The sequence below is a fragment of the Zosterops lateralis genome (genome assembly GCF_965231275.1).
Source record: "Zosterops lateralis genome assembly, chromosome: 3".
Classification (NCBI taxonomy): Eukaryota; Metazoa; Chordata; class Aves; order Passeriformes; family Zosteropidae; genus Zosterops; species Zosterops lateralis.
In genome coordinates, this window is record NC_139764.1 from 39735473 (window position 1) to 39747746 (window position 12274).

Genomic DNA, 12274 nt, shown 5'->3' on the forward strand with positions numbered 1-12274 from the left:
CACACTGAATGAAGGGAAGGGAAGTATGTTCTGAGTTAACCTGATTGACGTTGCTGTACAGCTGCAGGGTGCTGGTGCCTGGCGTAAGGGAGGAGGTGGGAATGAGTGTGTCAGTATGAGGAAGTGAGTGCTTTCTGCACCACTAGAGTTTCTGTTGCTGACTGTGTGTCTGCACTTTTAATCTTAAGGTGAGTAAGGGTAGTCTTTTTTGTGGCCTGATTGATGCTTGAAGATGCTTTAAATACAGGGATGGCAGCTCTGCAAGTAGCAATGACAGTGAAAAATCAGACTTCCAGTGTCTGAACTTTCATTCACCCCCTTCAATTTTCCTGTTGTATTTTGGTTTGAGGTGGATGTAATAACCTGTTTCTTTTCCTCTAAATGGGACTGTTCAAAAGGAACAGTCTTTAACACAGTAAATAATATGGAGAACTTTGGTTTATTTTGGTGAGTTTTTAAGATGCATCTGAGAAATGTTACAGGGGATTGTCTGTACTTCTAATTCTTCTCTGCTAAGTTTTCTGGTGTTGCTTCCTAGCAATTGTCTTAGTTGCACAACAGTGACAGGTTGTAGATAAATAGTAGAAAGGTAAGCAATATCTTATTGAGGCCCATTGCTATTTGTTATTTTTCCTCTTTTAAATATGGTATGATTAATTCAAAGGAGGCTTTGTTTGGTTTTGACTCACTTTTTACCTGGTTTCAGGTGTGACTGAACTCTGCCTGTACCTCTCTCCTGTTGTTGGAGGCCTTCAGGGTATTTTGATACACCAGATGTATATCAGTCACTTTTCCATTTTGTTACTGTCATATCACTGCCTTCAAATGATTTACAACAATAATCATAATAATAAGAACAGCTTTCTTAACAAGCTTTTGTTGGGTTTATTTTTTTTCAGAGTATGTGTTGACAGTTGCTGCAAGGTCCTCAGCATAAGAGTGTTAAGAGAGTCTCTGTATGATACCAGCATCAGTATAGTTTATAAAGGGTGTATGTTTTACCTTGGGGATATGATTTAATCTTCTGTAGCTTTATTTTTATTTTTAATTTAATCAATCTAATGAGTGATTAAATAGTTACCAAATTTTTGGTGGTGCTTATTGTTGAAAACATTTTTTTTGTTTGATTTCTTCAGTTTACTGCAGGTTTCATTTTGTACAGAGAACAGATCTGCGTGTTCTCTGGTTGATTGTGTAAATGCTGTCCACTGCAGCTGAACAAAGCACACCCTGCAGGGGGCAGGCAGCAGCTGTGTTGCAAAGTGCTGTGCTGATTTTGCTGATCATATATTACAGATTTGAAAATTAGGAGTTGGAAGGTAATGTCTGTCATGCTTTTGAGGAGTGCTGTTGGCAAATTTTTTAAAAAATTCTAATGGTAGCTGCTTTTCAACTCATAAATTTTATGTGAAGACACTTCATGTTGCTTTTGTAATAATACCTTTTGTAAAAGGTTACGAAAACTTCAGTGTATTCAGAATGAAGTGTGGTTGATGGCTGCACACAGAATGTGGTGGCTCTGGTAAAAGGCTACTCCGAAAACAACTTGTTTTGTTTTGGAGTTAGTAGGAAATACCCTGCTTCATCTACCTGGTGATAGGTCTCTTTTGAAACTTAATTTTTTCATCCATGAGGTGTAAGTTAACAGGAAAATATTGAAGATCACAGTAATGTTTTTTTCATCCCAAGAGTTTCTGTGTTAATTAGTCTTGCTGCTGGGGGCAGATAGGCAACAGGAAGCAGGGACAATGCATATAAAGTACACAGTAAAAGTTTACATCTATCATAAGTCAAGGTTCACATGGGCATTCCAGCTGCATTGATGAAAGTTAATACTTTTTTGAATTGTGGATGTGACAGTTAGAGACTTGAATTTTGGCCTTAGTTTAAGATTTTGTGTAGCATTTGTCATATTCTGCGGTGGGTTTTGTGTTGACTTCATTGCATTACATTTATATTGTGAAAATGTTTTTAGTATCTCTTGTCTTTTGGTCTTGAGGTTTTGTTTCATACTGTAGTGGGGCTGGTTCCTAAGATGCAATTTTCCTCAGGAAGATAAAGAGGAGGTTTCACATAGTTATGATGTTCATGTTGAGGGTTATTGGTAATTGTCTCTGACAGAAAGGTCAGCTGTTGGTCCTGCTGCTGTGAACATCACAGCGCCTGAACTGTTGCGGCAGAGTGAGTCATTCTGTCGTGGAAAGTCTTTGTTAGTCCAGGTGTCAAAGGTTTGGAAGAGGAAGTAAAGCTGATGAAAATTATTTTTTTATAGGAGCTGTTTTTTCATCTGTATTGTTCTTCCTTTCTTCTGTTAGATTAAAGGTAGTCTTTTGTCATGAAGCTGCACTTTTTGAAGTTAAATCAAAAATTGTATCTTAACAAGATCACTACATTTCTTTGCTACATGGAAAACAATTTAAAACAGTTACTGGGATTAAAAAAAAAACCAAACCAAAAAACCAAAACTATTTGGAATTCCTTTTTAATAGTCTTGTTTGTCCTCAAGTTTCAAGTTGATCAGTCATTATGGGAATAGAGTGCTAGAACTGGGAATGAGTGCTAGAAACCTCACCCTCCTGTAATTTCACAGTGCTTATTCCCTTGCTGATTTAAGTGGGTTTTAAAATATTGTAGGAAATAATTTTTTTAAAATATATTCTTGTACTCATTAAAATTCCACAGATTTGTTGTATACATACAGCTTTTGGAGAGTGAGAGGAAATAATTCCATTTTGCTGTGTAGACAGGTCAGATACAAAGGCATTATTTGAGTGTTTCAGAATATCCTGCAGTGATAATACTGTTGCTGTGCTGACCTGTTATATCAATATTGCGACCCAAATTCATTTAAAAGCAACTTATATGTGCTTTAATTCTAATTTTTGCACTGTGGATTGGTTTTATTGTTATTTATATTCTATTAGCAAAACTCCTGAGCAACAAGCACATGCACCTGAATAGTAATTGTAGCTTAATTCTCTGTAGATTTTGCCTGCAGAATTTGAATGGAGCACGGTGAAAGATGTGATGTTCTTAGTGCTGGATTTTGGTATTTTTTAGATGCAGTCATGCAGAATGTGCTTGCAAGGCAAACAGTGTTATCAATGCAGCTGAAAGAGATCAAAGCCTCGTGGAGGGGAGGCAGTGAGGATTTCTGATGGGAAACTTGTGTATTCTCTTCTGCTCTGGAGATGGAATAGTTTACAGAATGGGTAGAGTGTAATATTTTTAAATATTGAACTATGTAGTGCTTTGCGATGGATAGAGGTGGGATGGAGTTTAAAAGCCTAGGGTGTTCTTTGCTGGCTTGTGGGAATAGTAGTCTTGATCTCATTCATTGCTGTGCCCTACATATTGTGATAAATACTCTCTCATTATCTCTGACACTTTAAAGGAGGAGTTTCCTTTCTCATATGTGAGAATGGCTGTAGATCACGGCTCCTGGATATTGCTGCTTTGTTTGCAGAAGCTTCTCGGATTCTTCAGGAAGTCCAGGTTTCCCTGCTGCAAATCCCATTGTGTCACATTGCAGGCTTTTTCCAAGTTTCATGTACAGTGCAGTATTTTTATTTCTTTCTACTTGTTTTTCATATTCCTTCTTGATTATTATATTTTTGTGAAAAAAAAAAAAGTGTGATGATTGGGAGAAAGAGAAGTTTGGAGATGATTTTTTTGGTGGGGATTTTCTTTGTTTTGAATTACCAAAGTATTAAGCACCTTTGCCTTCCATAATTATTAACACTTATCCTACGTGTGTATAACGACCTTTCATAGTTGGAAGGGGAGCTTGAGATGCTCTTCCTCTCCTTCTTTTACTTACTTGCATTTCTCTGTAGCATAACTTCAAATGAGTGATCTTGATTATTACTGATTACTGCTTTAAAGCAGAAATCCACCCTTGAGAGTAAAGTAACTGGGAGCTAGATTTAAATATCAAATTGTTTTGAGGAGCAGGAGTCACTTTTGTGAAGCCTCATGGAAAACATTGATGTGATAACTTGTACCTCACATCTTCAGTTTTAAGTGAGACTTGGCTGTTCTGTGTAACTTTATGTATTAAAGTTTGTTTGCTTCCTTCTTTTGTAGTGCTCTTTTCCATTTAATGATGTTCTGAGGTCCTTGAGGAGAATGTCAGAGGAGAGTGATAGCACTGAGAATGCAGATGTTTTCTAAGAATGCTTAATCTAAGCTTTTCGTAAGATTTTGTAGAATTTTGAAGTAATTTCACTTTGCAAAAGTGTTGTTTCAGGTGCTTCATTCTGATGCTTTTGTGTGTTTTTATTTTTGTTTTCTGAAGACACATTTTTGGAACATTGAATCCATTGGTTTTGAAGCAGTTACTGCCTGTCATTGACTTTATGCAAAAAGTCATAACTAGGTATTTGAAATCCTTTTATAAACTCTTTCCTTTGTGCCTAATGAGGAGGTGGTGCAGCATACTTTTGTTTGTAATACCAAAAAATGATGGTTAGTTGGCAATTATTGTGTAAGTTGAAACCTTTTGAGTAGGATATGCTTTTGGAAACTACCGTAACTTCATTTGATAGTGATAAAAATGAGTAATTATGCTTTGTATTTGAGGAAAGTGGCCTTTATTATTTGAAAGGCTTAAAAAGCTGGCTTTGACTATATGATTTTTAAAATATGTTTTGCAGTCTAGATGATCAGAATTAAAATTTTGTGAAAATTGACTACTTGTGTGGCTGAAAACTGGTCTGTATCCTTGTGTTTCTGCATGAGCCATGAACTTGCACAGCAGATACATAAAATATTAAATGTCATCAGATGATAGAGATTATTAAAATTATTAAAGTTGCTTATGATGCATATAAACTCGTAAGAGGAATTTAGGAGTGTTCATACACCTAAGTAATTAGTCACTCTTGAAATCCAGAAAACATTTTCTTTTTGTTAACTGATAAATGACAGTTCTTTAGAGAAAGATGGTTTCAAGCAATTTTTAAGTGTTTGGGGGAGATTCCTTCACTTGCAAGAATATATCTGGGAATAAGAAATACTTCTGTGCCTACCTGGTGTATGACAAGCGATTTTTGTTCTTTAGCCTCTTTTCTTGACACAGGTTCGTGTCATGAACTGCAGCGTATGTGCCTAGCAGTCTTCACAAAGAAATTCAGAAGTGAATGAGTTTGAGGATGAAACACAAAAACTCTGGAAAAATTAACACTTTAATGCAGAGTTAGAGTGGAGACTGGAAACTTAAGTGCAGTGCCTACCCTGAGTGCGAGTGATGGCATCTCTCTCTGTGTAATTGGGATTTATCTGCTAAGCACGTGGCCAGAAAGTTTAATATGGCTTGAACGGGAGTTATACACACACAAACACACATGTGATATCAAAAAAATAATGAAGACTAGAAGGGTTTTTTTTATTTTTGTAGTCTCCCATTTCCTGATTTTTTGAAATGCGAAACCAATTACTCCCATGTCACCAAATTCTTTTATTTAAATCTGTAGTAGTCTAGCAATGCCCCAAGGTACAGTTTGGAACATAATGGAGATGAAATATTAAAAGAAGTTTTACATGGGGAGGTGATAGAAGATCGTGATGCTGTTGTACAGTTTGTTGTTTTCTTTTTAACAGAAAACTTAGGAAAAAGTAGTGGGGAGGGGACTAGGACATGGTTTGTGGGTACATAATTTGAGAAGCTGGTCTAGAAGTGGTTGAGGGAAATGGACAGTCAGTGTTCAATGCATTCAGTTATTTTTATATCCAGATTGTCAAATGGCAATATTAGAAAAACACATCACTTCTTTTGGAAAATGAGAACAAAACTTGCTTATACAGACATTGTATCTTGAGAATTCAGAATGTACTTTTGTCTGGTCTGCTTTGTTAGTGCCTGGAAGTAGAATAAGTTGTAACTTACAAAATTATTATTGAGATTACTGATATTAACAACTGCATCAAACATGGTGGTTTAGAAAACTTCTTGCATTGTTTTTTACATCTTCTCTGAATGGACCTGTGTTCCATTCCCTTGTTCTTCAATCTCTGCTGTGTTCTTAAAAAATCTGCAGATTAAAAGCATGGCTAATTGGCAGTAGAATGTGTCCTCAGCAAAATAATCTCCTCTCCCTAAAAAGAAAAGAAAAAAATAATTGGAAAAAGCTACTGGAATCTTATCTATGTATAGGAACTCACACAGTACGTAATGCATGGAAAAGATTAGCAATGTGCTCATTTTTCTCTTTTAAAATTCTTGCTTCAGCAGTACTTCAAGATGATGGTGGGGAAAACCTTGTATAAAGGGAAATAAATGTTCTAAATGGGACATGATTGTGCTTTCATAATACTTCTGCAGAAGGCTCATGTGTTGTCTTTTGCAACGATCAAGCAAGTGGATCGAAACTTTAAGTTGATTATAAAATTAGTGTGGCTGTTTTTGTGAAGCATCACAGTCCAGGAGTGTTAGCAGAAGCGACAAACATTTAAACAAAATCTTCATAAAAGCATGTGTGGGACGTGGCTCAGAATATTACCTGTGAGAATGCTCTCCTTTCTAGAGATCATGACACACTGAGATTCCTTTTTCTTGCAAAAAGTACAGAACTTTCCAACCCAATTGGAGATGCAGCATAGCCGCCTTAGGAAAGCTTGGTAAAGCTAAAAGGGGCAAGTAAGCAGCCAAGTCCCTGTGCCTGCTGAGAGTTAAAGATGCTGTGCTGGAGGTACAGACCAAAAACATGCCAGCTATCAGGGGAAGTGTGAAAGGAAGCTGGCACAACTGAACATCAGGTAAAGATAAGTTACTAGAAAGCTGAAGTAGTATCCAAATGAGGAGAATTGTGAGGATATAAAATCTGGCAAGTAGAATATAAAAGCATGAAATAAAAAAAATTTTTAAAAAAAGGAATTCTGTCAAATCAGTATATGTTAAGAGAGAAAAAGGCAAGAAAGCAAGTTAGTGCAACCAGAGAATGTTCATCCAATAACTGTAGGAAGCGAGAGATGAAGTAATTTCACCGAGCAGTCTGTAATGGCTCTGTTAGGTGGACACCTTCAGGTCGTCGGATGCAAATGCAGTGTCAGGCCAGTGTTACAAAGGACGCTCAGTGCTGATGTAATCTGTGTGAAGAAATTGCATTAACCTACAGAATTCATCGACACGTGGTGTCTGTTATAATAGACTGTGGAAAGGTCAACAGGATTTAGAAAACAAGTTGTGCTTCTGACCTTTTGGAACTCATTGAAGGAGTTAGCAAGAACACATGTACAAGAACAGTTTGCTGTGGTAGGTAGGATTTCCAGAAGTCATTTGGTAGCCTTCTGCATGAGAGGAGTAAGTCCTTGTATGGATAATTAGTTAATAATTTGGTATATGTAATTAAAGACAAGAAATTAAGTAGTCAGAATGCTTTTCAGAGGTGAGTGGTAGCTGTTAGAAAAATGTTCACAGCTGAAGAATTGTACACCCAGTTGTATAATTGCAGTTAAGTTCAGAGTGTGTGCAGAAGTGGGAGTTAGCTGGAGTGAGGAATGTGGAAACTGTAACTCCTTGCAGGAAGGAACACTGGTTGGGAAGTACAATAGATGGTTCTGTGGGAACAGCAGTGCAGGCTCAGAAAGATTAATTCTGTAAATTGTTAGGATAACAACAGAGAACAAAACACAATTGGCCATTGTCAAGGTCCATGGTGCATTTCATTAGACTGCTGCGTTGGTGTAGGCTTGGGAGTATCCTGGGAAGAACAGTGCTTTACTTCTGCATGTGTCTAGCTGACATAGATGTTTGTCTAAATGTAGGTTATTTAACTTTTTAATTCCTTTTAAAATATTCTTCTTTTTTCCTTTCTTTTTGCAAAGGTCTTCTGAATGATAGAGTAGCTTCAGTAAATATCTCAATTCTCTGCTGTTCAAAGAAGCGTTGTGATGTGTCCTGTGATCAGATGTAGTACTGGAAAGGACTGTGCTTAGCATGAAATCTATCACTGTGCTCAACACCTAAGAATTTGCCTGTCTCAAAGCCTCTGGAGAGTGAAGGCAGCAGCAGTGATTATTAAACTGTAGAGTAGACTTTGCAGAGTCAACTGGAGACTGGAATATCTTTGATTCCCCTTGAGTGCAGGGCCCCATGATTGCTGGGATTAATGCAAGGGGCAAATGTTGGCCAGGTGGAGACCACTGGAAATAAAATCTGAATTTGGACAACAAAATTTGTTGTTCAGACCAGTAGTGGAGTAGCATAAGCAGACAGTATCCTCCTGAAGTTTGGTGTGCTGCAGTAGAGCACAGGCTCCAGTGGCTAAAAGGAAAAGATGTGAGGATGTGAATTTACAATCGTTTGAACAAATTGCCATTGCAGTTGTAGTGTAGCCACCTGGTTGACAGCTGCAGTCCCTTTCTTCACCTTGTGTTAGTGCTGGAGCTTTTTTCCCTCACAGAGTGTTTAAGGAGCTGTACCAAAGACTAACCTTTCTTCAAATAAAACATACCAACAAGTCAAATGGTTTAACTTCCTTAAAAGGCTGTTTCTGGGACAAACAGATGCCAGCATGAGAGAGGAGTGTGTGAAGGGGTGGAAAGAGGAGAGAAAAGATGAACCTGTGACTTCTGTGACAGCAAAGTGTTCTCTTCAAGACACTCTGCTGTTCCTTGAGCATACACTTTTACAGACTGCAGGGGCCTGTTCTCAGTCTTCAGGATGTGTCTCTAGGTTTTAGAAGAGAAGTTTTATTAATTCTCCTGACAAGAGTTGTAAATTTGAATACTTAAAGATTCAAGATCAGTATTTTCAGTAATAGATAGTCCTTAATTTCTTTTTGCAGGATAACCTTTTTGTTCAAGTGTCCTGGTTTTTAATTCTACTGTTATGAAAATTTTGAAAACCAGTGTAATATTTGAAGTCTGATATTTTTGTACTAAATTTGTAACAAATAATGCAAGAACTCTGACCCTTATAGCTGTTAGTCAGCACTCAGATTTGTATTTTTATTTCTTTACAGGATCTTGAGTTTCATGGAGTAATGAGATTCTACTTTCAAGACAAAGCAGCTGGAAATTTTGCAACAAAATGTATCCGTGTCTCTAGTACCGCCACAACTCAAGATGTGATAGAAACTCTTGCAGAGAAGTTTCGGCCAGACATGCGAATGTTGTCATCCCCTAAATACTCACTTTATGAAGTGCATGTCAGTGGAGGTTTGTATTTATCCATTAAGTCCTTCCTGTGTCCACACCACCATCATATCTACTCCCAGCCAAAATATCTTCAGGTTTGCCCCCAGTTTCTGAACCTCATGAGACTTGGGTTTTTTATTCCCAAACATGTTGCTACAAACTGTTTTTCAGGGAGTGGTTTTCAAAACCTAATTATGCATACTACACCTGCAGTTTATGTAGGATTTGATTATGATCTATTAAATGCTGTAATTGACATCCTGTTAGTTTGTTGACTTTTGTGAGAGAGTTGCTATTTTTAGGATTAGTAGGTATAGACTAAATTTATAATGGGAGACTAGGATTGCTAAATTAGAGTGGTTAAGAGTACATCTTCCGTTCTTTAAAATTGTGGGCCTTTGATGGTAGCCTTATAACTCATGTTCTTTTACTGCTAAACTGGGGGAAGTTCAGCTTAATATTGTTTGAAGCCACTGTGTTTCTTAAACAGATCCTCTAATCTTACCTGTGAAGAACTTGGATATCTAAATAGCCTTTGGTACTGTTAAAATTTGTCTGTTTCAGATTAGAAGGTGATGATAGTGTGTGTGGTGGTGGTGGAGACTGGATTTAGGAGAAACTATCTTTTGGTTGTGCTTTTTATTTTTGTACTTCAGAAGTTTACACAAGTGCTTGAATGACATCAAATTCTACATTTGAAAGATTGAAAAGAATTTAATTTTTTCTGCTTCAGATTTCTTTAAAAATCTGTTAGCACTGTGCCTATAGTGAAAATGAAATTGGTTTCTTTGCATAGCAAGTTCCTGATTTTCAAAAGATGGTTGAGGCATGCAAGGTCAATAGGAGTATTTCTTACTAAATAAAAATAATCACAAAGACATTGTTGTTTTCCTAGGCATATGTGCTGTCTTCTTCTTTTCAAAGGGAAAATCAAATGGCAAGACTTGTCTAAGTTTTTTAACAACTCTTTCAGTTGTTTTTCCATATACTTAAAATAGTTGTAATACACTAAATTAAATGTTGTCTCATATCTGTGTAATGTTGTGGGGGGTTTTGATTTGTTTATTGTTTAAATTTTGTAATCTCTTTTATTTTCGTGCCGTCTTTCTAGAATAGTATTTCTCAGGCCACAACCAGACTCTGGTCTGCTCTAAAGTAAATTTAAAGTAAGAAAAATTGGAAGGCCCAGGATGTTACAAGGTTCTAAACATTTCAACTCTAGATCTAACTTCTCCTCCAGAGTGGTAATGTTGTGTTCTGAGACTTAGTTCTGCCAAAGGAGTTATGCAGTGCTACCTTATGGGAGACCTTTAGCTTATGTAGATAGATGGAATGCACTTGGGCTCGTTGCTGGAAAGGGGACATGTAATTAATTCTACATTCCCAAGTTTGCTTTCTGTCCCTATACTTACCAAGAAAATATCAATTGATGTGTTCTCTTAAGCTAGCCTTTTGGGTTTTTTAAAATCTTGACTTACTTCTAAATATCTTTGCTCTTGAGATACCAAGTAACTGTTACTGCTTTTCATTTTTTTGAAGAAGAAAGAAGATTGGATGTGGATGAGAAGCCTCTTGTTGTACAGTTAAACTGGAACAAAGATGATCGTGAGGGAAGGTTTGTCCTCAAGAATGAAAATGATACAATTCCTCCAAAGGTGAGTCTTTACAGACCATGCTAGTGATAACAGCAGTTTTGAAATCTGTGGGGTTGGCTTGTACAGGAAACCAAAACTTCTACTTTTTTAATTCCTGGAAACAACTGCTGCTCATGACTGTCAATATCTGGAGCAAGTATTTTTAAATACTTGAAGTGCATCTGTGCAACACAGCATTTTTGTTATCTTTCTGTGACTGATGATGCTGTGATCCGTGTAGCTGTCTAGTACTGGAGCACATAATGCCTAGAGAACTTAAAAGATTGCTTTGTTCTATTGCGATGACTTGAAAATTTCCTCAAATAGTATATGTGCAATATACCAGGAGGTAATCCTGCCTCTTGCAAAGCTTTTAAAAGGGAGTGCCAGGGGGAGTTAAAGAGCTAAAAATTATTACCTCCTTGGGTAACATTCTCTTTCTTGAAAAAAATGATGCAAGACTCTTTCCTTTTGTGCAGGGTTTTTTGGTTTGGTTTTGCTTTTCTGGTTATTGATTATTTTTTTCTCTTATAAATGCAAAATGAGTAAGCTGCCAACATCAGCTGTACAAAACTTTGCTTTAGTATTAGCAATTTGAACATTAATTTAGATTAGACTTTAGATCCTGAAGTCATGTAATTATATATTATATATGCAGTTTGGTTGCCTATAGCTATGGAAAACATGCTGCTCAGTGTGGGCTATCTTAAGGCAACTTTTTGATCTTGTGCTGAGCACGAAATTTCCTTTGCTTTTGGAATTACAAATTGTTAATTTTAGAAGTGCTTTGGGTATAGGTACGTGAACTTGTACTGGGCTTTAGACTACAGGATATATCCATGTTACAGGGTGGAAAGGAAAGTTAATGATGTCTTGCACGTACCAACCCTGCTATCCTTATTAATTGAATTAAGCGATTTGCAATCTTCCTTCTCTGTGTTCTTCACTTCCTGATAGAAGTGAGAAAAATCTGCATCTTCTTTCTCTCATGCTCTATAATCTTCGCTACAGAAGGCAAATGAGCCTAGGATTACAGATATCTTGTGTATGCAAGGAACAGGAATTGAAGAAGAGAACACTGGAATGGCAACTTGGAAAAATACACCATTGGGAAAAAGTCCTCTGTAATGTTTTTCCTTCTGCAGTTTATTCTTATCTGGTGCTCCAACACAGTTGCCTTGAAAGCAGATTATGCATAGCGTTGTTACAGAGTATTCTTACTCAGAAACAATAATTTGTTCTGCAGCCTTCAGTTAATCTTTTGAGGCCAAGTAGATAGCAGGCATTACTCAAGTAAAAATCTGCAGTTTCTTCACTTTGTAGAGTAGAAACAGTTCATACGTTCTTTGGAACATGACATTTGCCTTCTCTGTGCTTTCCTGAAGAGCATTAGTCCCATCGCTGTGTAATGGAGTGTTGGTTTTGGGTCAGTGATCTTGTGTCTTAAACAGATTTAGCTGCAAAGTTAAAAACCAGTGCTAACTTTTCTTTGGATTGAAACT

The 12274-nt window shown here is 36.9% G+C and overlaps 1 protein-coding gene across 14 annotated transcripts in view; it reads left to right on the top strand.

The window, feature by feature from the left end:
• AFDN (afadin, adherens junction formation factor) overlaps positions 1-12274 on the top strand; it is a gene marked incomplete at its 5' end in the record, with an annotated part of 115517 nt that overhangs the window by 24713 nt on the left and 78530 nt on the right. For 13 of the 14 annotated variants that reach the window (XM_083855967.1, XM_083855980.1, XM_083855971.1 and 10 more), the window contains 2 exons: positions 8964-9159; positions 10678-10793. In XM_083855967.1, coding sequence (XP_083712093.1) covers positions 8964-9159; positions 10678-10793 — 312 coding nt within the window. The remainder of the gene's footprint in view (positions 1-8963; positions 9160-10677; positions 10794-12274) is intronic. The other variant, XM_083855973.1, reaches the window with a different exon arrangement.